Genomic DNA, 25,860 nt, shown 5'->3' with positions numbered 1-25,860 from the left:
ATGGTACTATGTGAGACTGGGTCTATAGTGTGTGTGGTAACCTTCTCCTCCTGACTGGTCTTGCCAGTCCTATGTTGAGAGAGCTCAGCCTCCAGTTTGGCCGTATAGTTGCATCTCTCGCATGTATTTGTGTTTTGTGGGAGGAGGAGAGGGTTGTCTGTGTACATGAGGCAATTGTAACATTGCCTCAATATTCCCAGGTTCACCAGCTGAGCAGGAGAGGACATTAGCAACTGATCCCTCGACATGCTAGAAGGACTAGACAAAAAAACTTTAAAAGAGATTCCGGGACGTGGTGACCGAGAAATGGGGGTTTGCCTTTTGGGGTGCTATCTATAAGAGTGCCGTATCAAGGTAATAAGTACTGTAGGAGCAAGTGCTAGGTTTAACAGATAGAGAAAAGTCTACTTGGAGTCAAGTAGAGATGATCTTTTAGGTATTAGAGAAAGTGCTAGTAACAGGGATGCTTAAAGGTAAGATTGAAAAGAATGCACTCTGCAGTGTGCACTAGAGAAGTTAGATATGAAAGTAGGTAACTTGAGTTTTACCTGTTTAAAAGTTAAGGTTTAGTGGAGAGTTACTATTTTTAAAACAGCAAGATGGACTGAAAGGGTGGTTACTTTTGTATTTTGGTACTATGAAATACTGTAGGATGGCCAATAAATTTAAATAATTGAAGGGTGGGATTTCAAAAGTGATGTTTTTGTGATTACTCACATAAGCCAGTGAAAGTAGAGAGAAATGAGATATATGGTCAGATTAACATAAGAGGCGGGCAACTAGAAAGACAGTGGTATTTAACAAGACAACTTAAATGAGTGGGAGGGAGGGAAAAATTCTGCCTGACTCAGAACAGAGAGAGCTGTGGTCTCTTTTGAAGTTTTAATATGCTGTTAAACAGAATGCAAGCAAAACACAAGGTAAAGAAAACAAACTACAGTATTCAAAATATAGAAAGGCAATACAGAAATACAAAAAATAACAGCAAACTAACCTTTCCTTCACAGCAAAGTGTAGCAGAGTCTGGATGAGCCTTTCTGGTAAACTGGTATACTTTGGTAACTGGTACTATTGCTGCTATATTGCAAGGTTCTCATTTCATGCATACATGTTCACTGTGTGCATCTGCATTCCCAACATACCATGTACGCCAGTGTTCTATGCATGCAGGTCAACCTGATTGTTTTTGCTTGTGCAGAAACCACAGTGAAACCTAACCTACGGAAAAATGCACTGTCAGCTCTCTACATAGTTTATTAGTTCTTCAGTTCACAGGTAGGCAGAAATTTCTGTTTTTAAGTTGTCAGTCCTGAAGACACAACAGTCAAGTGATACTGTGGTTCTAAAACCAGGAAGGTCTCATGGGACAGTCCTCTTAAAGAAGACTGAAAACCTGCACCAGGAAATGACATATGATGTCAGCAAAGATTTATGTGAGAGTGAGTACTGACTGCCAATGTCTGGAGATTATCTGCAACTCTTCCATCATTTCCTAAAACTAAAAGCTAAATCATGTATGCCTTTGTACTGTAATGTTCAACATCTTAAGTTCAAACAAAACCAATCAATCTCCCTTCAATACTAAAGAATACATTTCTTAAAATAAATATAGCATTTTCTTACCTTTTACTGGTGTTTTGTTCTAATTTTTGGTCAAAAGGTTCAGTGGGGGCTTTTAATAACTGCAGCTCTCTAGGGTGACTTTTTCCTACAACATGCTGTAAACCTGGCCGAAAGCTTTGTTCAAAGGCTGCAGAATTCTCAAATGAGAAGTATTCTGGTGTCTGGATTATAGATGGAGGTGGCAATAACTGAAAGAAAATAGAAAATGCAAAAAAAAATTTAAAAGTGACAAGCAAAACTATGTATGCCCCTAAGACACATACAACTCATTTAAGTAAATTGCCCCAGCATGATGTATTATTTTTTCCCCTTTTGGGCACAGATTTCATATTTGCATAAGCGTACAGCAAACTTGTTACAATGAATTATATCTTGGACTCTCTCGCTCTCAGATGCATCACAACTCCAAGACTGCAAAAGTGTTTATTATCCTACTTACCTGAGGTAATGAAGACACTTTTTATGAAAAGAAATAGAGTTTAATGTATGTACTTACCACAGCCAAAGAGCTTTTTTTGTTTTTCCTCCCTGCAGCTGACCATCAGCTGCTACCAGCTCTTTCTCTTGATCATTGGGTCTACTGGGTCAACCTTAGCCATCCTGGGCTCAACCCAAGCCATGTCCAGGGCTGGCGGGGAGATCAAGAACAGTGGTGCAGTATCACATGTTGCTGGGGAGTGTGCCCTAATCCCCTCCTACCCCACAGCAGTCTTTCAAGCTCCACAACTGCTGCCTATAGAAGGTGCATATAAGCTTCTGCACATGTGCAACTTCCAACTAAAGTAGCTCCACACTTACTGTGAGGAGCTCACCCAGTTCTTAATACTGCTACTGTAGAAGGCCTTGGCACCCACCCCCCAATCAGGATGGGTGAACTGGCATCAACCGCTCACTCCTCCCTAATCCACTTCCTCTTACATCACTGCCGCTGGTCAAACAGGTGTCATTTGGAGTGCAGCAAGGGGGTTTACACCTCTGTTCCATGAAGTCAGACCTTGACAGAGACATGTGGAATGGGCCTGATTAACAGAATCATCTTTCCAATTATGAAATTTGCCCAGCTACAACATTCTCGGGGTTAGCATTTGTGGAAGCAGGCTCCTCAAAAGGCCCAATAACAATGCAGCTTTTCCATGAAAAAGAATGCGCTCACTGCCTCAGCACCCTGTTTTAATCTCAGTCAGAAATCAAACCTTTCCAAAATGAGAAAAAATGTATTATAGTAAGATTTACAGAAATTAAATTTCAGCTGCATTAATAGAACATTCAACTAGCATAAATCAGAGAAGGGTCTGCACTAGAGAGCTGTTTTTGCTCTTCTTTTACATTAAGAGATTCGAGGGTCAGACATCTTGTGGCAGAAAGTATTTACCTGGCCCCTCTGAGTTGAGAACACTGAGAACGTTCAAAGTGTAGTTGCTTATTGGTTAGGAGGCATAGGAGTCAGTTTACAAGCTTTTTTCTCTACTACAAATCATGCAACTTGCAAGGCTCTTTGTTCACTTACAGAGAACTCTGCAACACTTTTCTCGTGTTCCAACTGCATCCAGAGCCATCCAAGCTAGGATATTTTCTTAACTGTACTTGTTTTATACAGTGATCACTACTGTTTCTGAGCATTTTTTAAACCATTTATTTAATTTTGTAGCAAAAATAGTAATTTCTCTATTTATTGGCTGTGTGCCTCTAAATCTCTTTGCAGACAGGTAAATTAGCCAGGGACTTAGTTATGTGTTGTTTAATCTGCACTTGAGAGCTGCTTTTGCTTTGACATTAAGAAACTCCTGGATCTGATACCTTGTGGCAGAAGGGGTTTAACTGGTCTCTCGGAGTTGAAAAGCACTGCAGGAAGCTCCAAGTGTGATTATTTATTGGCTAGAGAGCACAGGTGTCAGTTTTCTAGCTTTTTTTCTCTGCACAGAGCAGCAGTTAGCAGTGTATAGTACCAAACACCAAGTCAGTAAAATTTACCTACAAAGTCAGGATTAGATCTAAAACCTGTAAACAGCACTGCACTGTGTGGAAATTACCTTAGAGCAGCTAGCTTTTGCATAGACTAGCATTATAAAACACCTGCTATTTCCAAATGTCTCGGTGGCCAGCTTGGTACATTTGGGCATTCTAAGGCAATGCTGCAATTGTCTCATGTTCTCAGACAACCAGTTAATCATTAAAGAAAATAACATGGTATGTAAGAGATGCAAATACGCAACTTCCATGGAGGCAAAAATCTCACATACAGACGAGGTTGTCAGGAATACCCAAAATACATCCCTCACACACACAGCTCACTACACACAGAGATTGTCTTAAGCTGAGGTGCTTAAAAGAAACCTTCCCAAATCTCAAAGATCTCCAAAGCCACCCAATGGCAACACTGCTCCTCAGCAATCGCTAAAGCACACACCAAAAGCAATACCAAACATCTCACATAAGCCTACACCTAATGGGCCCTCAGGTGCAAAGCCCATAAGGCAAGAACACAATTTACTACTACTACTGTCGCTGGGACTCTGTTGTATGACACACACATGCTCCACTCTCCAGGTTAGACAAGAAGTCAGGGATCTGCAATATCAAGCATGCACTCAAGTTACTGCACCCCAGGTGCCAATGTGATTTTATCATAGTCCATGTGGGTGTAAATGACCAGAGACATACTTCAATGGATTATATGAAAAGAGATATAATGATCTCTGGAAATGTGTCTCACAGATATGTATAAGCCTTGCATTCAGCACCATTCTACCTTCAACCAAGGATGGTGTCACAATATGAACATAAATGATTAATTTTAATAACTGACTTAGTTCCTGGTGTCACTCCAGGAAAATCTAATATCTGTCAGCATAGGAGAACATGATCAAAAAAAATGTTGCTTTGTCAAAGATGGGTTGCACCTGTCCCTCCTAGGCTTTTGGATAATGACTAAAACTTTATCTACCCCATTAGAGCCTTTTTTAGGGAATAACAAAAAGACAAAACTACCAATGTAATGAAAAGCAACCTTAAGGTTACAGATCAATGCTCGAAGCCTAAACAAGAAACTTCACAACCTTCAAGCCCTCCTCACACTGGAGAATGCACACAACTGTGTTGCAACAGTGACTTGGTTTAAAGCCATAAAAGTACTTCAGAAATGCAAGGCTATAGTGCCTTCCACACATTTAGACTAACAGCAGCACAGACTGGGGCCAAAGGTGGAGGCGTCTCGAGCTACATTAACCAACCTGGAGGAATGTCTGTTGTTAAACATGATGATACCATGGAGCTCATCCACATGCAACTCATCATAGCTGAAGTCCCTCAACGTATCATGGCTAGGTGCAGGTCACCATCTATGCCCCTAGAGTCTCATGACTCTTGCCTAAATCTAACAGAGGTGCTCACCATCCAACCAAACCTCTAATCATGGGTGGCTTTAACTACCCCTCTATAAATTGGGAAAAAGTACACTGCCTCAAACTCACAAGCACAATACTTCCTGAAACACAAACACCTTGGAGCAGATACTGCATGCGCCAACCACAGGATCAAACATGCTGTGTCTGGTACTCACCAACATGGGAGAGTGTTGCATCTCCTGTGTCACATCCTCACTAGTGAGGTCGGATCACACAGCTGTCTCATTTGAAGTAAGAATCAACCTAGAAAATCCAGCTAAACCAGTAACAGGAACTATTTAAAGGCAAACTACTTCCTATTAAGTGACAGTATGTCAAAATTCAAGGCTCCCCCCAAACCCAACCCCCACAGCTACCTGCACAGAATTATTCACAGTGTCACTATACAAACATGGCCAAATTTACCAGAAATAAAAACAACGCAAAAACTAAAAATAAACCCCACTGGTGGAATCCTCATATAAACAGGGTATATAATAAAAGAAGAAATTTCATAGTCAAAATCAGGAAAAGTAACTCCCTTAAGGACAAGTGCTCTCTTATACAACTAAACAAGAAACTAAGAGGTCTAATTAAGTCCAACAAGGCCAATTATGAGGTCAGGATAGCCTCAAAGGGTAAGGACAATCAGAAACCCTTCTTCAGCTATGTCCAGAACCTTAGAGGTAACACACAATAGTGTGCTGAACAGATGGTGAATAATACCTACATACACTGATCAGGATAACAGGCTGCAAAATTCAGCTCAAACTTCAGATAAACTTTAAGATAAAAACAGTGATGTGTAATCAATTGACAAGGAAGTCTACAGGTACAGATTGTATTCCTGTGGAAGTTAGGAGATCTGGAAGATTTTGTTTAATAGTATTTTAAAAGGAGGGGAAGCACCAGCATTTTGGAAAAAAAAACTGTGGTGGCAGCATTACCTAAAGAGGGTAAAGACCTATCACAGCCAGTTTCATATAGATCCATTTCAATTTTAAACCATGATTATAAGGTGTTTATGTCTACACTAGCTAAAAGAATGGCAAATATGTTGCCAAAATTAATAGATATGGATAAGTGTGGTTTTCTGGAGGGGAGGCAAACATTTGACAACATTAATAGAACAATATATCCGCGGTGGTGCAGCAGTAGCGTTGTTGCCTCACAGCAAGAGGTTCTCCCGTTCGATTCTCGGCTGGAGTGTGGGGAGTGCCTTCTGTGTGGAGTCTGCATGTCCTCCCCGCGGTCGAGTGGCGTTCTTAAAGACATGTGTGAATGGGCGTGCCTTTGTTGAAGGTTGGGTGTCGAGCTGGCAACTCGGCACCATAAAAATCTGCTGCCAATCATTAGTGGACCGGAGTTCTGCTGTGGCGACCCATAACCGGGAAAAGCCGCAAGACAAACAACAACAACAGAACAATGATGATCTGCAGCACAGCAGAATGTAAGAAAACACTGCTGTTGATCTGTCTTGATGCAGAGAAAGCATTTGACAGAGTAAACCTGTTCCCTGTTCTACTGGAAGAATCAGCTTATCCCACATGACTCTTGCCATCTTCCCCTCCCAGATAAAGTCCTTCAGCTCATTATTAAATGCTATCCACAACTTCTCCTCTGACTGATAAAAATATGCCTGACCTGTGTACAAGACTAAAGGGACTACAAAAATTTTGACTGCTTGTATCTTATTATCCATATCACAAAGCTTACATTTTCTCAGTTTTTGTATTATCTTTTGTATAGTCTCTTCCCACATATCCTTAGCTGCCACACCAGAGTCATTTTTCATCTACACTCCTAAATACTTCATTTTATCATGTCCCGATAAATAAGGATACTGCTGAACCAGATCATGTGTGGGTACATAATTTACCGCTATTACTGTTGTTTTAGCTTCATTAATTTTGTATCCCGAAAAGATCTGAAACTGTCTCAAAATGTTCCACAACACTGTAATGTCTTTTTAGGTTCATAGGTTGGTACTAGGCTATCGGCCCTAGGGCCTATACAAGCCTAGTCATAACAATTCCCTGGCTATTTCTTTCCACACTACTTACTTCCCTGGACCCCTGTCTAGCAGGGTGACTGACGGGACCCCGGGGTGAATTTCCTTTCTCCAATCCAATCATCAAGGTTCCTTTTGAAGAGGGCCAAAGATGCACTCTGCTTGACATGTATGGGCAGTCTATTCCAGAGTTTGGGGAGTCTCTAGGTCAGGAACCTATCCCTCCAGCATGTTTTGTTTATTGTGATGATAAGATTTAGATCCCTGGAGCGTGTGGCTCTGAGGGATTGGGATTTCTTTAAGTGTAGCATGTCCAACAGCTCTGGGTTTGACATGGCCTTGTATGTTAAGCAGAGATCGCCTCGGAGTAGACGATATGTGACAGAGTATAGCTAGAGTTTTTTAAGGCGGTCAGCATAGGGCAACTGCTTTAGGCCTGTGATTCTTTTAGTGAGGTATTTCTGCAGCCTTTCCAGTTGTTGCAGATGTCTTGAGAGGTACATACCAAACGGGGCATTGTATTCTATAATGGGTCTAATGAGGGATGAGTACAGTGGGACAATGACCTCCTTTTTTCTGGATGAAAAGCCCTTAGTGATGAGGTGTGCCACATGGAAGGATTTCCTGACTGTTGTGTGTGGTTATTGAAGGTGAGACCACTGTCCACCTGTGTCCCTAAGTCTCTTATCACACTTTCGGTGTTTAGTGGACTGCCACCTATGTGATAATTCACGGGTACATGTTTTTTCCCAAAGGGGATAACTATACATTTCTTGGCATTGAGCTTGAGCCCATGGCTCTGGCACCAAGCATCTGTTTCTGTAAGGCCCTTTTGTAGAGTAACCACATCATTTGGGGATTCAATAATGGCTCCCAGTTTGCAGTCATCTGTGAACTTTGTTAGCCAGAGTCCCTTAGTGTTGGCCTGTACTTCAGAGAAGTAGATACCAAACAAGAGAGGTCCCAGGACTGAACCCTGAGGTACTCCACTTGCCACTTGTATTTCTGGTTTTGTCAAGTATAAAATACCATCTGCAAATAGAGACAGCTTTTCATGTCTACCATACCAATTATATCCTTGAATTTCTGAGTCCCTCATTTTCTTTGCAAATGGTTCTAAACATGATGCAAATAACAAAGGGGAAAGAGGACACCTTTGCCTGGTTCCTATGCTCAAGTAGAAACTATCAGAAAGGGCCCCACCCACTGTAGTTTTTGCCTCCGATCCCTCATATATCCTCCTAATCAACTTTATAATTTTTTTCAGGAAATGCAACTGCTTCCATTGCCCTGCTCATAAAGTCCCAGCTTACTCTGCCAAATGCTTTCTCTGCATCAAGACCCACCACCAACAATGGTATTTTCTTACATTCTGCTTCCCTCTGAATCATCACTTTTCTGTTAATGTTGTCAAATGGTTGTCCCCCCTCCACAAAACCACATTAATGCATATCTGTCAGTTTTGGCATTACTTTTGCCATTCTTTTAGCCATTATAGACGTGAACACTCTGTAGTTATTGTTTAGTATTGAAATTGGTCTGTATAAAGCTGGATCTGCTGGATCTTTATCCTCTTTATGTATATGAGCTACCACTGCTTTCTTCCAGGACGGTGGATGGTACTTCTCTTAAGGTACTGTTAAACAAAACCTTCCAGATCTTAATCAGTTTTTCCCCTCCTAGCTTCCAAGTTTCTACAGGAATTCCATCTATTCCTAGTGACTTTCCTGTAGATTAGCTATACATCACAATTTTTGTCTCATCTTCACCTATCCTAACCATTAGTAATTGAGCCTCCACTCCCTCTAGCCTTGGCATACTTAATTCTTCCATAAACATTTCCATTTGTATCTTTTCTTGATTTCCATATGTCTCTGCTTTATACAGACTTAAGTTCACAGAATTTCCAAAATATTTCCAATACCTCTACAAGATCTCGTTACCTTCCTTGTTATAGGCTCCCTTAGCTTGGTGACAAGCCCTTCTGCTTTCTGTTGACTGAGTTGTTGTGCTAAAAGTTTTTCTGTTCTAGTGCTATTATCAAAAAACAGTTGCTTAACAGCAATCTTTATAAACTCGTGCACATTATCGAGGTAATACCTTATTTTCTACTTAGCATTCTGCAGTTGATCCTCTTCTTCTGTGAGATACTCCCTATTCTGCAATACTTTAACATGTCAGTCCCTCTAAATAAAGTTTGTTACTTCTTAACCATAGCTCCCTTTCTTTTATTTCCACCCTATTTTTAAACTCCACCTTAATTTTATCCCACTCCCTGACTATATTTTCAGAAGGAATTTCTATCCTTTCTAACACCTCCTGAATAATCTCCACTACCCATTCTTTAAATTCCTCTCTTTTCAACAGATAGCTGGGAAAGAGCCAGTGTCTCATTTTTATTTCATTACCCAGTGATTTTATTTTAATTATTGGTGCATAATCTGAAATAGTTATTAGGTGCATATTAAGGCCTTCAATTAAATGCACATGTTCTTGTGAAATGTAAATTAGGTCTAGCCTGGCCCAGTTTTTATATCATGGAGAATAATATGTAAATTCAGTTTGAACTTCCATTACTGAATTCACATCTTCCATGGCAAATATTGTCATAAATTTCTTCGAAAATCTACCCTCCTTTGTTATACTTTCCCTCCTGGGCTCCCAGACACAACTTCACTGTTGCAAATAAATCACATTCTAGTCCCCACCTATAAGTAATATTCCTTGCTGAAAACTGATTATTTCTCCCAGAATTTTCTTAAGCTCCATTATAGCAGTTTTAGGTGGAATATAAATGCATGCCAGTGTAATCCTCCTCTCTTGCCAAGTAGCCCCTTAGCACTAGAAATCTGCCATTATTATATTTTTTATCCTCCTCTATCACTACTGGAGCTCTTCTTGCAATTAATATAAGTACTCCTCTTTACCTTTGTCCCAGGTATTCCACTGAACAACATCCTCAAAACCTTTCTTTATCAAATTCACATGTTAACTTCTTTCCAAGTGTGTCTCCTGCAACATAGCTATTTGCACATTTTTAATATAATTCACTACTCTTTCTTTTTTGTATTTATATGTGAGACCACTGCATTTCATTAAAAAGTCATTTTTCACCTTTTTTAACACCTTTAATGTTTTGGTCCCTTTTCTATTTATATACAGGCCAGGAACATGTTTATCAACCAGAGGAAGCACTGTCGCTAATAATTAATAAAGAATTAAAGGAATTTATCTGGAAGGGGATGAGGCCAACTGTTAAGTGGGAAAAGCTGATCCTCTCACCAGAACAAAGTGGTTTAGGATTCTCTGATTTGAAAGGATATTTTACACCTATGCAGTTTAGGCTCATCTACATACGACAAGTAGAACAAGTGGAAAGAGATGATGATGATGGGGGAGGTCAAGAGATAAGGAGAGAGTGGGATTCTGGATGCATATCCTTGAGGAAACTAACAGCAATCATACAGAATATTACATTCTAAGAAATAAGCCGACATGGAAATGGAGAAAAGAAATTTTGCCAAAAGGAATGATTGCAAGTTGGGGTACAGAAAATAGACAACATGCGGCAGTAATTCACTGCAGAAACTGGTAAAGGAACCAAGGAATTTGGAGCAAATAACTAGAGAGGGGAAATGTAGAGTGTGATGAGGCCAAGTAGAAGCCTGGACTGCAGGCCTACAAGGGACTGATATCAGAGCTCAGGCAAATAGAATGGGACATGGGAGCCCTAAATTAAAGACCTGCTCTGGTAGAGATTTTAGTTGAATCTAGTAGAGAATCTGCTGTGAAAAAGGGGAATAATTAGTAAAGCATATATAATACCAGTGGCATAGCATGGGGGATGCTGATAAACTGAGGGTTCTTAAACCTAAAGGAAAGGAGTCTTGCTCGTTTATTTTTTTTTCAAAGACACTGCCTAAACAAAGATAATATACTTGCTTTCTTTGAAAGAAAGCATGTATTATCTGAATTATCTTTGTTTAGGTAAAGTGAAGCAGGCTAGTCGGGTAACAATGACTTCACAGAGCTTCTCTTTGAGGCTTCATTTTCTTTTAATGTGCATGCCAACAGAATGTTGCTTACTGCCAGAAACCATAGAAGGGAACACTAACATACACTCCAGCTGTGGAAATAACATAAGCAGAACTGAAAACAGTTTGCATTATCAGCCAAATGCTTACCCCACTAACACACCCATGGTATGACAACAATTCCTCCACAATCCCTTCAGTAGTATGTCCAATTATGCACAGGTACCAAAATGAAACATTTCTCCAAGCAATCCTTTCAGTAGTATGTCCAAGTATGCATAAGCACTCAAAATGAAACATTTCCCGAAGTCGTATGTTGTTGTCTTTCGGCTTTTCCCGGTTAGGGGTCGCCACAGCGGAACTCCGGTCCGCTAATGATTGGCAGTAGATTTTCATGAAAGCTGAGGTGCCAGCTCAACGTCCAACCTTCAACGAAGACACGCTCATTTACGCATGTCTTTCGAATGCCCACCCAACCGCGGGGAGGACATGCAGACTCCACATAGAAGGCACTCCCCGCACTCCAGCCGAGAATCGAACGGGAGAACCTCTTGCTGTGAGGCAACAACGCTACCACTGCACCACCGCAGAAGTCTATGTTCAAGTATAATAATGTACCAAAATGAAACATTTCCTCAAGCAATCCCTTTAGTAGTATGTCCAAGTGTACACAACCACCAAAATGAAACATTTCCTCATGCAATCCCTTTAATAGTATGTCCAAGTATGCACAATCACCAAAATGAATCATTTCCCCCAGCGAACCCATCAGGAGCATTTCCAAGTGTACACAAGCACCAAACTGAAACATTTCCCCAAGCGGTGCCTTCAGGCATATGTTCAAGTATAATAATGTACCAAAATGAAACATTTCTTCAAGCGGTGATATTGTATTTGAGGGCATCACCAGTTCGTTTCGCGCAGAAGTGGGCGTGTCACGAATTGAGAGACAGATGCGGTGGACCCGGGCTGTGCAATAGTCTGTAAATTACGAAAAACTGGCCTGTGACGGTCCTATTCTCAAAAATAGAAGTTATGTTCTTACCATAACGTTCCATGTTAGTTGTCTTCTTCTCGCCTTCTTCTTGCTGGATGGGTTCGGAGCCGACCTCGGCTCCGACTCGGCCACTCTAAAAGCTCGAGAGTTGGTTCCACCGGCTCGAGGCTCCCCTTATATCCCACAATGCTAGGCGTGAGTTACCTCAGATCTCGTTTGTAAGCTAGACCCAGCTTATACTAGTAACAGAATAACTGTAAACAAAGCCCACCTCTATAAACCAGGGAGAAGAGAAGGGTGACCTACATCCTGATCCAGGACAATATGCACAGTAGCATATACCTAAAGTAAGAGGTGGTAGAAAGACAGGTCACAATCAACACTCCTCTAGGTCTGTCCAGGCTAGGGGGAAGGAGGGTGGGACGCAAGAAGGCGGCGAGAAGAAGACAACTAACATGGAACGTTATGGTAAGAACATAACTTCTATATGTTAAGTTGTCTATCTCGCCTTCATTCTTGCTGGATGGGACCGCGTCCCTAGCACCTTGTCCCGGGTGGCCTAACGGAACAGACTCTTGAGAACAGTGGAACCAAAGTTAGCTCTATGCCTAGAAGCTAAATCCAACTTATAATGAGAAATGAAAGTGTGAGGAGTAGCCCAAGTAGCCGCTGCACAAATGGTGTCAATAGGCAGTCTGTCTTGGAAGGCTATAGAAGTAGCCATAGCTCTGGTGGAATGGGCTTTAGGTTTGTTAGGCAGCTTTTGGTGTCTAATTTCATAAACAAGGGAAATCAGAGATGTTAGCCATCTAGATAATGATACCTTTGAAACTGAAAGTCCCTTTCTGCCTTCTGCATAGGAGACAAACAGCTGGTCAGATTTTCTGAATTGTTTGGTTCTATCCAAATAGTACCTTAACTGACGATGAACATCTAGCCAATGCAATTTTTGTTCAGACCTATTGGAATATTCTGGAAAAACACAGGAGGTCAATGCTTTGATTTAGGTTAGACGCCGAGGCTATCTTAGGCAAAAAGGACGGGTTGGTTCAGAAGATACCCTGTCCTTATGGAACAACAGATAAGGAGGTCGACAGCTGAGTGCATGAAGTTCTGAAACTCTTCTAGCTGAAGTAATAGCTACCAGAAAGAGAGTCTTCCATGATAGCAATTTTAAAGAACAGGAGGCTGCAGGTTCGAAAGGGGGAAGAATCAAAGAACTAAGAACTAAATTTAGGTCCCAAGGAGGAGGAGGATTTCTTATAGGAGGTCTGAGTAGAAAACTCCTTTCAAAAAGGCTTTGCAAAGTTTGTGGGACATTATGGCAGACTCTGAAATACCCACATGAAAGTTAGAAATAGCTGCCAGTTGAACTTTAAGAGTAGAAGGAGATGAACCTGCATGGAAGAGTTCAGCTAGAAAATCAAGGACCATTTGGATGGAAGCAGTGAAAGGATCTATGTCCCTTCCTTGAGCCCAATAGGAAACGCTTTCCACTTACTCAAATAAATCTTTCTAGTGGAAGATTTATGGGAAGCTATCAAAATATCTCGAACAGAGTGAGATATTTGAGGAAGCCTGGCTAAGGTTGGAATTGGAGGAACCAAGCAGTGAGGTTCAGAGAGGGAAGGGAGCGATGAAACTGACCCGACTGATGGATCAAAAGATCTGGAACTAGGTCCAGATGCCAAGGTCGCCCAACAGAAAATGATGCAGAAAGGGGAACCAAACCTGTCGAGGCCAGTAAGGAGCAATGAGGATCAACGAGGCCTTCTGAGCGATAGCTTTCTGTATCACTTGAGAGATTAGTGGGAAGGGAGGAAATGCATACAGAAGTCCCCGGGCCAAACTTGGACTAGAGCGTCTCTGCTGGGCTGGCCTGGTAAAGGGAATAGGGTGAAATAATCTCTGCACTTGCTGTTTTGGGGAGTAGCAAAAGGTCGCAGCAAGGCTGACCCCACTTGAGAAAAATTTCTCTCACAACAGAGTCTTTCAGAGACCACTCGTGAGGCATGAGGATAGCTCTGCTCAACTTGTCCGATTTGATTGGACTTCCCGGGGATGTGCGTTGCTATCAGAAACCGCTGAGAAGAAATCGCCCATTGCCACAGTCTGAGTGCTTCTCGACACAGGGGTAGGACCTGGTTCCGCCTTGTTTGTTGATATACCACACTAAAGACATATTGTCCGTCTGGATTGCTATCGTTCCCAAGGGAAGAGAGTCTTGAAGGGCTTGCAACGCTAAAAGCACTGCTCTCATCTCTAGAACATTTATGTGCAAGTGGCATTCTTCTGGTTGCCATGTGCCCTGGACAGTTCTGCCCTGATAATGCCGCCCACCCGATCAGGGAGGCGTCCGTTGTCAGTGTAGCAACCGGAGTTGAAGGAACAAAGGGTCTTCCCAATAAGAGCTGAGGGGAAGACATCCACCACAGAAGATGATTCCTGCATGTTTGCGTGATCATAATGGTGTGGGACATCGGAAGTTGCTGGTATGACCATTGTGTGAAGAGCATCCATTGAAGGATTCTCATGTGGAATCTGGCTAATGGAAGCAAAGGTATGGCAGCCGCCATAATCCCCAATACTTTCAGAACTAACCTGGCTTTGACTCTGTTGCTGCTGAAGATGAGCGAGACCAGTTTTTGTATGTCTGTTATTCTCTGATCTGTTAGCCTCGCAGACATGTTGACTGTGTCTAGAATTGCGCCTATGAAGGTAATAACACGACAAGGCGACAAAACAGACTTTTCGCAATTTATTGAAATGCCTAAGTTTTGACACGTGCAAAAGGTGTAGTCCCTGGCTGTGAGAAGAAGATGCTCGGTGGGAGCTGTAAGGAGCCAGTCGTCCAAATATGGAAACACCTGGAATCCTTGACGTCTCAGGTGAGAAGCTACCACTGCCATACATTTGGTAAACACCCGGGGGGCAGTGGTGAGTCCAAAGGGCAGGGCTCTGAATTGAAAATGACTGGTTCCCAGCCTGAAGCGGAGAAATCTTCTGGAGCGTCTGTTCATTTTTATATGATAGTACGCATCCTGAAGGTCTATAGAGCACATCCAGTTTTTTCTTCCCAATAGGGGAAGTATGGACTGTAGTGTGACCATCCGAAATCGTGTTTTCTTGACTGACTTGTTCAAGATACTGAGATCCAAAATTGGTCTCCAGTCCCCTGTTTTTTTTGGAACTAAAAAGAACCTGGAGTAGATTCCGGATCCTTGCTGGTCTGCCGGAACTGGTTGAATTGCTCTTTTTGCAAGCAGTTTTGAAACTTCCAAAGCTGCAAGATCCCTTTGAGCGGGTGGAACATCTGGAAGGGATTTTTTTGATCGGTTTGGAATGCAAAGAAAGGGAATGGAATAGCCTTCGGAAATGATGGACTGTACCCACTTGTCTCGAGTTAGGGATAGCCAGGCTTCTGGGTACAGTGACAATCTTCCCCCGACTGCCTCCGAAGGTGGACAGTCGGGCAACACCTCAGGGATGCTGAAAGGGCTTATCGGAGAAAGTTTCTCGATTGCCCTGGTTCTATGGACCCCTGCCTCTAGGGCGACGTCTACCATTGTTGTTCCCCTCTGCCTCTGGCGGGAACTGACTCTGTGCGTCAGGCGAAGTCCCTTGAGACTGTTTATGGAACCACATTTTCCACTTTTCTGGCCCTTGGGGTAAGGCCTAGAAGGAGTAGAAAACGGACTCCGACGGCAGAAAGAGTCTTGCCATCAGTCTCGCACCTAGTCAAGGTTTCTTTCACTTGAGGACCAAAAAGAGATGATCCATCAAACGGGAATTAGTGAACGACGCTTTAAAGGGTCCGCAAAGTTGCATAACCGCATCCAGGCATGCCTACGTAAGGCCACTCCTGTTCCTGCGGCCCTGCTCGCTCCATCAGCCGCATATGAAAGGAGGCGCATGGAGGAGTTAGCTATGGAGTTCAGGGTAGCCAGCTGAGTGTTCATCTTGTCTTGAAAACCCGCAGCTGTAGGATCCTTCAACATATCACTCGCTTCTTTGATCAAGTCCCTTTGAAGACGAGTAAAATGGCATAGGTAGTTCAGCGAACGCATTGCAAAGTTCGCTGACGAGAACATCCGCTTCCCGTACCTGTCCATGGACCTAGATTCCTTGTTAGGTGGATGGACAGGCACTGAAGGATCAGCTAGTTCCTTCTTAGTGGCAGCAGCAACCACCATAGCATCCACAGAAACTCCTTTTGTCAGAAACTGTTTATCTGCTGGTGCCGTAATAAATTTTGAGGGTCTCCTGGGAGTGGGGTCCACTGAATCAGGAGCCGTCCATGCCTTTTTTGCTACCACCTGCATGAGGGGGTCAAAGGGGGGAGACACCCAGGAGGTGGAAGGGCGAGAGCCAAACGCCTCAAGGTACACAGATTCATCCTCCGAAGGGTTGAGGGCTGGCCAATTTCCCCTCTGCTTAAGGATTTCTAGAATGTCTGCAAAAGAGACATCTTCAGAAGGGGAACGGGGGGAACCCTCGGAATCCTCTAAATCTGTGTCAGAGGTGACGGACTCAGGTGAGTCTATGTGTTTCCTCTTACACTTTCTCTTCCGAGGGGCTCTTCTGCCAATTCAGGAGAGGCGTCGGAAGAGGATGAGATTCCCACAGGGGATTCCTGAGGAGCTGGCTCTCTGCGGTCCGGGATGAGGGAGTGAGTCGACTTGACCTGAGGCACCGAAGAGGGGCGAACGGAGCCGACTGTGGAGTAGAACCAGGTTCTAACACACTCCGCATGACCTCGAACGCACCCCTGTCAGGCAGAGCCAGAGGTCCCCGCCTGAAAAGCTAAAACCTCCCTCGGCACCGACAGTGATGGCTCGAGGCCGATGTCAGAGCCGAACTCACCAGCGCGAAGCCCGAGAGGAGAGCGGGTCGGACAAGGGTCCGATGCCACTCACCCCCTCGGAGCCGACGATGGAAGTCCGGCGCCGAGATTCTTCTAAGGAAGAAATCGGAGCCGACGATGGAGCCGAAGACATTTGTATCGGCTCCGACGCTACCACAGTCTCGGTTCCGAAACGCCCCGGCTCCGAGCTCAACGGAGTCGGAGGAGGAACATAATGAGGGACAGGGTCAGGCATCGACTGATGAGTCGGGCTCTGAAGCATTTGGGCCAGTGCCTCGGACTTAAGAAGTCGACTCACTACCCTCTGAAGGTCATGGTCCGACAGCCTCGATGACCTAGAGGAGTGAGATCTATGGCTCCGTTCAGACAGCAGGGGAGATGCTGGAGCCGAATGAACGGAGCCAAGGGACGGTGACCTGGACCTCTTTCTAGATGTCGGTTCCGAAGTTCTGGTCGGAACCGACACAGGAATTTCCAATACCTCGGCTCCAGCCGGAGCCGAGGAAACCACAGAAACTGTAGACTGAGACTCATCGGCTCCAGCCGGAGCCGATGTAGACGGAGGTTTCGTAGCCTTAGGTCTCGGCTCAGTAGCTGGAGCCGAGGACCTAGAAGCCTTGGAGGGCTTTCCCGAAGGGACAGTAAGGGAACCCTCAGGCTTGAGTAAACCTCTCAAAATCAGTTTGTTTTTTCTTTCCTGCAGGACCCTGGGGCTGAAGCCGTGGCATACAGCACAGGAGTCCTGCAGGTGCAAAGGTCCCAGGCAGTAGACACAAGAAGTGTGACAGTCTGTCAGAGACATTTTCTGACAGCACGAGTCACACTTCTTGAAGCCTGAGACCTTTGAGTCTTTAGACATTTTAGAAAAAGTGTAATCACACACACCCAAACACACTGATTACACCCTATCCTATTTTAAACTCAAAAAATAAAACAAACTACCACAGTTTTAAATTCTGAGAAAAAAAAAACACACACACACCACTAGGGGATGGAAGAAAAGGCCCAAAGGCCCGAGGGAAGAACTTATAAGTTCTTGTGGAAAAAATGGGATTTTAGAGAGAAAGGGGGAGAAAATCCACTAAACTAAGGGAAACAACTGTTAAAATTAAAATTAAAGGGGTTTAAGTATACTAAATTTTAATCCAAAGTTACTCACCAAGAAGCCGGTAGAAACCAAACACCTCGATCGCTGTAGCGGCAAACGAGATCTGAGGTAACTCACGCCTAGCATTGTGGGATATAAGGGGAGCCTCGAGCCGGTGGAACCAACTCTCAAGCTTTTAGAGTGGCCGAGTCGGAGCCGAGGTCGGCTCCGAACCCATCCAGCAAGAATGAAGGCGAGATAGACAACTTAACATCAATCGTTTCACTGTGTGTTGAGTCAAACAGAACTAATTTAGGAAGTTTTATAAAATATCAATACTTGGAGGCTTTTACAAGTATAGCTGTATTAATCGCTATTATAAATAAGCCAGACTTCATGCTACATTTTCAAAAGTCTTATCTATTACATTTACCTTTATATATATGTTCCGGTCCGGTCCGGTCTCAAAAGAAAAAAAAAAGTAGGTACGGGTGTGTGTGTGTTTGTAAGCTGAAACAACCAGTAATAAAAGAAGTGGACATAAGAGCATAGAAAGAAAGTACCACAGTCTTGCCTAATGCTTCCTCCTCAGGGTCACAACGTGGAGCACAGTGTGCTAATAAAATAACTGTATTCAGAATAAGCACAGATGTAATCATTTTTTGGCGATATTGTATTTGTAAGGACTCCCCTTGTGAAACTATTGTTTTCTTTTTTACATTTTGTTGTACATTTGGACGGAATGCATATTCATGAATGTCATATCACAGGGGTGGGTTTTGGGCGGGGCTTGCTACTGCACATCTGGTGAGGCCCTCAAGTACAATATCGCCCTTCAAGTAATCCCTTTAGGAGTATGTCCAAGTATGCTCAGGCACCAAAATGAAACATTTCTCCCAGCAAGCCCTTCAACAGAATGCACAAGTATGCATGCAATTTGCCCCAGCAATCTCTTCAGTAGTGTCATGAACTATGCACAAGCATCAAAATTAAACCTCTTTCCTCGTGATCCTTTCAGTACTTTGGCCAAGTATGCACAAGTACCAAAAATGAAGCATTTCCCCAAGCAATCCCTTTAGTAGTTTGCCCATGTTTGCCCAAGCACTTCATTGACACCAACATTAATAATTTCCCCCAATGATCCCTTCAAGACTCTGACATATATGCAGAAGCAGAAAAATACAATAAAACATTTTTTCTTTAGGTCAGTTATTGCACTTCCTTTTAAAACGTATGGCAGTACATATTCCTTTTTCCCTTCCCCTCAACTCTGTATTCCAGCAGTAAATTGTTGCTTATTAGTATAAGTTCAAGGCCATTTACACATCTAGTATACATATGAGGTCCTTTTAGATTCATGTCTACGAATCCTACCAGTAAGCAAACATGTAATGCCCCTTATTTGCGTATTAGCTGTCCCCCTATCACTTAAGTATTAAGCATTTTAGGCTTTTGCAATAGGGAGGTGTGCTTAACAAAGTGCCTCTGTATTTTCGTAGTCATCCTGAAAGATGTAATTTGCATAACCATGTAGTGCTGCTTTTTGCGGATTACCGCTACAAAAATATGAAGGGCTGGACTATGAAGACTGCCCTATAATTTTTCCTGGATTCATCTCTGAACTCACGGGTAGGCACTTGGGTACCATTGAATGTTTAGTAGTACACTAGTGTCACCAGACTTTTTCATGTTAAAAATGCAGTCACTGCTTGCTATCAGATTTAACCTTTTACCTGTTGGTATCATTTTTAAGATGTAGAAAACAGACAGTCCTCAGGGAATAAAAGGTGCTGGTGGACAACAGCACAATGTAGAAAAGAAAACAACAGCACCCAAACACGGCTAAAACCAATAAAATTCATAGCAGTTTTATTGAAGAGGTAAGCGCTTTCACACATTCACTGTGCTTCATCAGACTAAATGTAACAAAACAACTCAACAGTTAAATAAAGAGCATCAGCAATTAGCCATTCAAAACATCCAATAGAAAACAAGCACTAAGACATACATTAAAATAACAGGATGTCATTTAAAGAGCCCCCTAGCTTTTAGGATAGGTTTAATGGAAGTTCTGCCATTGATGCCTGGAAATGTATCTGCCTGAATAGTAACGATCCAAGAGAGTTCACAGCTTTCTGTGTAGTTCCTAAAGTCACCCCCACGCTTGTCTTGAGTCAAAGTTTCAACAACCCTAAAACCAAAAATATGGTCACTGCCATAGTCCATATAATGTTTGGCCAAAGCATTACGCTCATCAACATTATGTACACAATACAAGTACTCCCTCATTCTCTCCATAAGGGATCTATTTGTCTTGCCTATATAAAAGCAAGTGCATACCCTGCATTTGACCACATAAATGAGATTTCCACTGCGGCAGTCAGCATTCACTTTAAAACAATACTGATGATGTGTGGATGGGTGAACAAAAGTCACTAATGGATCAATATGCGAGCAAAAATTACATCTCAAGAAACGTGTCATGTTAAAAGCTGACATAGGCTTCACACTTCCTGCTGGTGTATACTTCTTATAACACAGTTGCCTCTTTAATGACTTCTTATTTTTAAAAGTGAACCTCGGATGTTCACTTACAACATTCCAGATCTGGTCATCAAGCTGTAAAATGGACAAATTATTTTTCACAACCTCTATGACACTACTGACGTCACTAGTGTAAAACAAAGACATAGAAAGTGCTTCGTTCCTAGATGCCATGGAAACATGCTCTGAGTGTATGACATCGGAGGTAGATGTTCGTTCTCCTGTGTTTCCTATGCCTAACAGTGTCATGTATTGCATCGTCAACTTCCTTGTGACGATATCCCCTATCCAAAAATTCAGACCTCAAACCAAGCAGGTCATGTTCAAATAGTGCATCATTGTTGTTGAGCCTCGAGAGTCTCGTACCCTGGCTTTAAACTATGTTTTTAAACACATGGCCAGGGTGTATGCTATTCCATTGCAGCAATATTCTTCCTACAATCTTTTCTGTGTAAACTGGTTGTGAGTCCACAGGAATCATTAACCATGATCTTAACATCCAAAAAATCCATTTCCCTATCTGACACTTTAGATGTAAAAGAAAAAATACATTGTGTGTTCTGTATGAAACAAATAAATTCTTCCAATTGCTGGCATGTGCCATCCCAAATTAAAAAGAGGTCGTCTACAATTTAATAAGTGGACTGTAAATTGACCCAAAAACAAAAGTGCTCTCCCATTGAGCCATGACCACATAGGTGTAGCTATTGGCACAAGTGCCCATAGCTATGCTAATCTTCTGCAAAAACAACTGATCATCATAAATAAAGATACTGTTCTGTAGTACATATTCACTGTTAAAGTTCAAGAATTCCTTAACCATGTTTCTACCCAGATCATGAGGTATACAGGTGAACAGAGGCACTACATTGAGGCTCACTAAAAGATACCGTCCATTGAAGCACACATCCTTAGTGTGCTCAACCAGGCCATCCAGAAACTGCTGTGTATCTTTCAACACCTGTGTTGGTTCATTCAACACTGGTCTCAGCTTCTTCTCTATAAATAGAGAGAAAGGTTCCGTAATCCACCCTTTCCCAGGTACAATCGGTCTTAAAAGGGGGATATGTCAAGCATTTGTGTATCTCAGGCAGTCCCTGAAAAAGGGGAGTAAGTGGCTGTTTAACTGTTAAATATGTACGTTCTTGAGCTTTAACAGTGAATATGACTTGATCACTATTGATTTAATTTGTTCTTTTTTGGAAATTGTACATAACTTTTAAGATGACGATAAAATGAAGCATAGCTGCAGAACTCTAAATCAGCAGTTGGCTTGCCTCAGTGAGACAATGCTACAGCAAATTATGACTGGCTTGCTCTGGTTGTATGTTGCTTCTATAAATAAATGAAAAAAGTAAGCTTTTTTTTTTCTTTTCTTTTTTTTCTTCTTCTTTGGGTTCAGAAAAGAAATAAAGTTTATTATGGATTATGGTTCATACACTATATACCCAAATGGTGTGACACTTTAATTTGTACACCATGGGTTGCCTTACAGTTAAGCTGAGACAAAGTCCTACTACCCAGACACAAAATATTTTTTTAAACCTAGAAACATCTTTATTAAATTACCACATGTGACATAGGCAATCATACTTAAATAAATGAAAGCAGACCATATTGACAATTTTAGTCGCAATCATTATACATCACTTATAATCTATCCAGTTGTTAATCAAATGTTACACAGCTCATTCAAATCCGATCTTTTTTAAAACCTTGTTCCTCCACTGCATGTATTGTTCCCACAATTCCCATTTTTTATGTAATTTGTTCCTAACCTCTTCTAAACATCCCAATTCCAGTTGTTTCATCTCTATCATTATATTCACTACTTCTAGTACAGTTAGTTTAGACTTTGATTTCCATTTTCAAGTAATCGCTTTTGTTGGCAGCTACCATAATTAGACTCAACAATGCATTACTATGTCTAGCAATTCTGATCCTGTAACATAGCTCAGAAAAATAATTTCCTTAGATACACAAATTTGCTCACCAGCATCTCCAACACAGAAGTCTGCAGGGAATCTTTAAAGTCTACCAACTCATTATACTCCCAGAAAATATGTTTCCAATTACCTCCTTCTTCCCATAACACCACAACATGTGCTGTTTACCTAAGGAAAAAATTCTTTGTAGTCTACCTAGGGTATAAAATACCTACGTAAACACTACCAAGCAAAGATCCTAAATCTTCTTAGACTTTGTTGCATATTTGGAAGACATACATATATTCCCCACCATTGTTTCTTTCTGAATTGCTTATCCAATCTCTCTTCCCATTCCTTCTAAACTCCTCTGATCGAATATTATAGTTGTCATGTAGTATTTTGTATACTCTACTACTAATTCATTTTTTAACAGCAGCTTCTGTTCTACATTCTGCTAAAAACTCTACCAGTGCTGGCCTTTCACTTAGGACCCCCTGTTTCTTACTCTTTGTCTATATTCTGATATCAATCCTTAATAGGGAAGGCAATAGAAATAAAATAATTAGATTTTTTTACATAAATATTTCAACACTAATCAGAGACTTTTGTTATTTAAAGCCATAATGGATGTATTAGCAGTAACATGCCAATCACAAACACAGCCAAATGGAACATATAATGTCTTTACAACATACAAATTACTGACATTGTTTAAGGTACACTGATCAATCAAACACAAACACACACACACACACACACACACACACATTTATATTTCGGCTTCTCCTACTACAAAACTGATTTAACGCCACTGTAGAATACTGCATGATAACAATAAGAATCAGTGTGAGGTGGTTAGAAAGATTGGGAAGAGAGACTGGAAAAGCAGTTTACAATAGAGAAATGGAAGGACGTATGTATGGCACCCAAGTATGCAACAAAGTCCAGAAAGTTTAGGATTTCTGCATGGAAGTGTTTCCATAGGTATTTTTGTATCCCAAGCAGTCTCTAAAGAATTTTTCCTCAGGTAGATGGTAAATGTTGGAAGCATGATGGGGAAGAAAGAGGTACCCTGGAGCATATGTCCTCAGAATGTAATTACTTGGCAGACTTTAAAAAATCAATACAGTGTAATCTGTAGGGATTACTGGGTGAGCAAATGACTAACTAAGGAAATAATTTTTTGTGCTGGGATACAGAATTTAAATTGCCTAGACATAGTAAGACTTTGTTACGTTGATCTCTGATGGCTGTCAAAAAAGCAATTATTAGATAATGGAAATCAAAGTCTAAACCAACCATTCTCGAAGTAGTGAATATTCTACCAGATATTAAAAAAAACAAAAAAGGAAAGTAGGATCTTTCATCATTTCTTTTCTTTAGAAGAAATTACATAGAAAAAAATGGAAATTGTGGGAGCAATACATGCCGAAAAATGTTTTGGGGAGGAAATGAGGTCTAAGAGAAAGCAGGAATTCAACAATTTATGTAATGTTGGTTTGATTATATTGTAACCCACATCTAATACATCTGTCATTAGAAACTAAGCAGAAATGTGGAGATTGAAAAAGGACTTGCTTTAATTCAAATGACCAGCTGTTACCCACCAATGCAACTCCTTGACAAACTCATGGGTCAAAAAAAGCTCAAGACCCAATCAAAGCACAGGCATCCCAAATATTCCTTTAATAATGCTACCATTTCTCATATGTTCTGGATCACTACAACAATGGAAAACTAATCTAGAAAATGAGGAAGACTCATGGTGCAAAAAACAAGTTCGGCATGCCAATGACTGAAAATGAGAGACAATCCTTTGAATTCAGAGATATTCTTTCACCAGCACTAATTGGCAAAACTGGGTCTGTCAATCAACATGACAGCAAGAATCTCAGTTTCAGAGATAAGGTAAAGCTGCACTGAGTTAGCAGTTAATTACCATGTCTCTAAATCAAAGTTTGGGCTGTCAAACCTGATTGTGCTAGTGCTCTCCTTACCAGGCCATGCATCAAGATAGCACAAGCACACCACAATATGCAGATACGCACATACACATTTATCTGCACAGCTGCAAGCAAGCTCCTACAGACACGCACGCACACAGAACCACACACAAACATATATCCATACAGTCACAGTCATGTCTGTACAGACTCACACACACACACACACACACACACACACACACACACACACACACACAGGAACAGCACAGAATACCTATCTGTACTCATGTTACAGGCCATGAAATGATCTACAGGACTGAAAAGGTGAACTATGTTTTTCGACAGCATTCACTTTTTCCTTCTTGAATAAAAAACTACATACTGTGTTATTTTGTTTATTTTCTTTAAACGTTTTCTACCAGGTAAGCCCCAATAGACCAGAAAACTCTTTTCAGGGGAGAACCAAGGTGGTATTTACACTAAGAGAAATTTAGCCAAGACACTTGCAAACGTCCCCTACTTGTCGTTGTTGCAAGTGGGACCCATTTTGCATGAGCTCTTCCTGTTTCCATTCGAGGTGTGGAGGCAACCCGGAGAAACAGGAAGGTAGATGGAGAAAGAAGTAGATAATGGGAATGGTGAGAGAAATGGAGGAGAAACCAATATCGAGACCTAAGAATGTGTGCAGGATTCTGAGGAGATATTTAAAAGGAATCTGAGGGAGATGAGTAGGCAAATGATGGGTGTACAATTACAGCCATCCAACAGGAACGGTTGCAGGATGATTTACTTAAAGAAATGGTGATGCAGAGTGAGCTAGAAAATGAAGGAGACGTTTCCTGGGTGGTACACTATGGAGAAAATAGAAAAGAAGGATGAAGAGAGAATCCTCAAGCATATTGGTAAGATGGAAAAGAAAACATGCAAAGAAAATAAAAGAAAGCAAATGGGGAGTAGGAGAAAAGAGGCAGAAGAAAATGACAAATGGTAGTACGTCATAAGGATTTGAAGTAAAGATGACAAATAAATGGACATGTATGAAATGTAGGACAATTTAAGGGTTCTTTTGGGTGTAAAAGCATATGAGATAAGAGCATTTATTCATATTACTAAAGAGACACTTTGTGTATAAAGCCACGGTGGTGCAGCGGTAGCATTACTGTCTCAAAGCAAGAGGTTCTCCCATTTGATTCTCGGCGGGAGCACCTTCTGTGTGAAGTCTGCATGCCCTCCCCGCGGTCGAGTGACATTCGAAAGACATGCGAAGAATGGGCGTGCCTTCGTTGAAGGTTGGGCATCGAGCTGGCACCTCGGCACCCATAAAAAAATCTACTGCCAATCATTAGCTGACCAGAGTTCCGCTGTGGTGAACCCTAACCGAGAAAAGCCGAAAGAACAACAACTAAAGAGACATTTTGTGATATTATATTTGTGATTTTTTTC

At 41.7% G+C, this 25,860-nt stretch overlaps 1 protein-coding gene across 1 annotated transcript in view; it reads right to left on the bottom strand.

Moving 5' to 3' along the window:
* CPLANE1 (ciliogenesis and planar polarity effector 1) overlaps window positions 1–25,860 on the bottom strand; it is a 4,248,669-nt gene that overhangs the window by 1,151,316 nt on the left and 3,071,493 nt on the right. The window contains exon 34 of the mRNA XM_044076333.1: window positions 1,624–1,811. Coding sequence (XP_043932268.1) covers window positions 1,624–1,811 — 188 coding nt within the window. The remainder of the gene's footprint in view (window positions 1–1,623; window positions 1,812–25,860) is intronic.

This window comes from Protopterus annectens, chromosome 1.part0 (assembly GCF_019279795.1).
Source record: "Protopterus annectens isolate FY-2018-M chromosome 1.part0, PAN1.0, whole genome shotgun sequence".
NCBI classification, from domain to species: Eukaryota; Metazoa; Chordata; order Ceratodontiformes; family Protopteridae; genus Protopterus; species Protopterus annectens.
The sequence above is the reverse complement of the archived record's forward strand: the minus strand, read 5'-3'. Positions and strand labels throughout refer to the sequence as shown.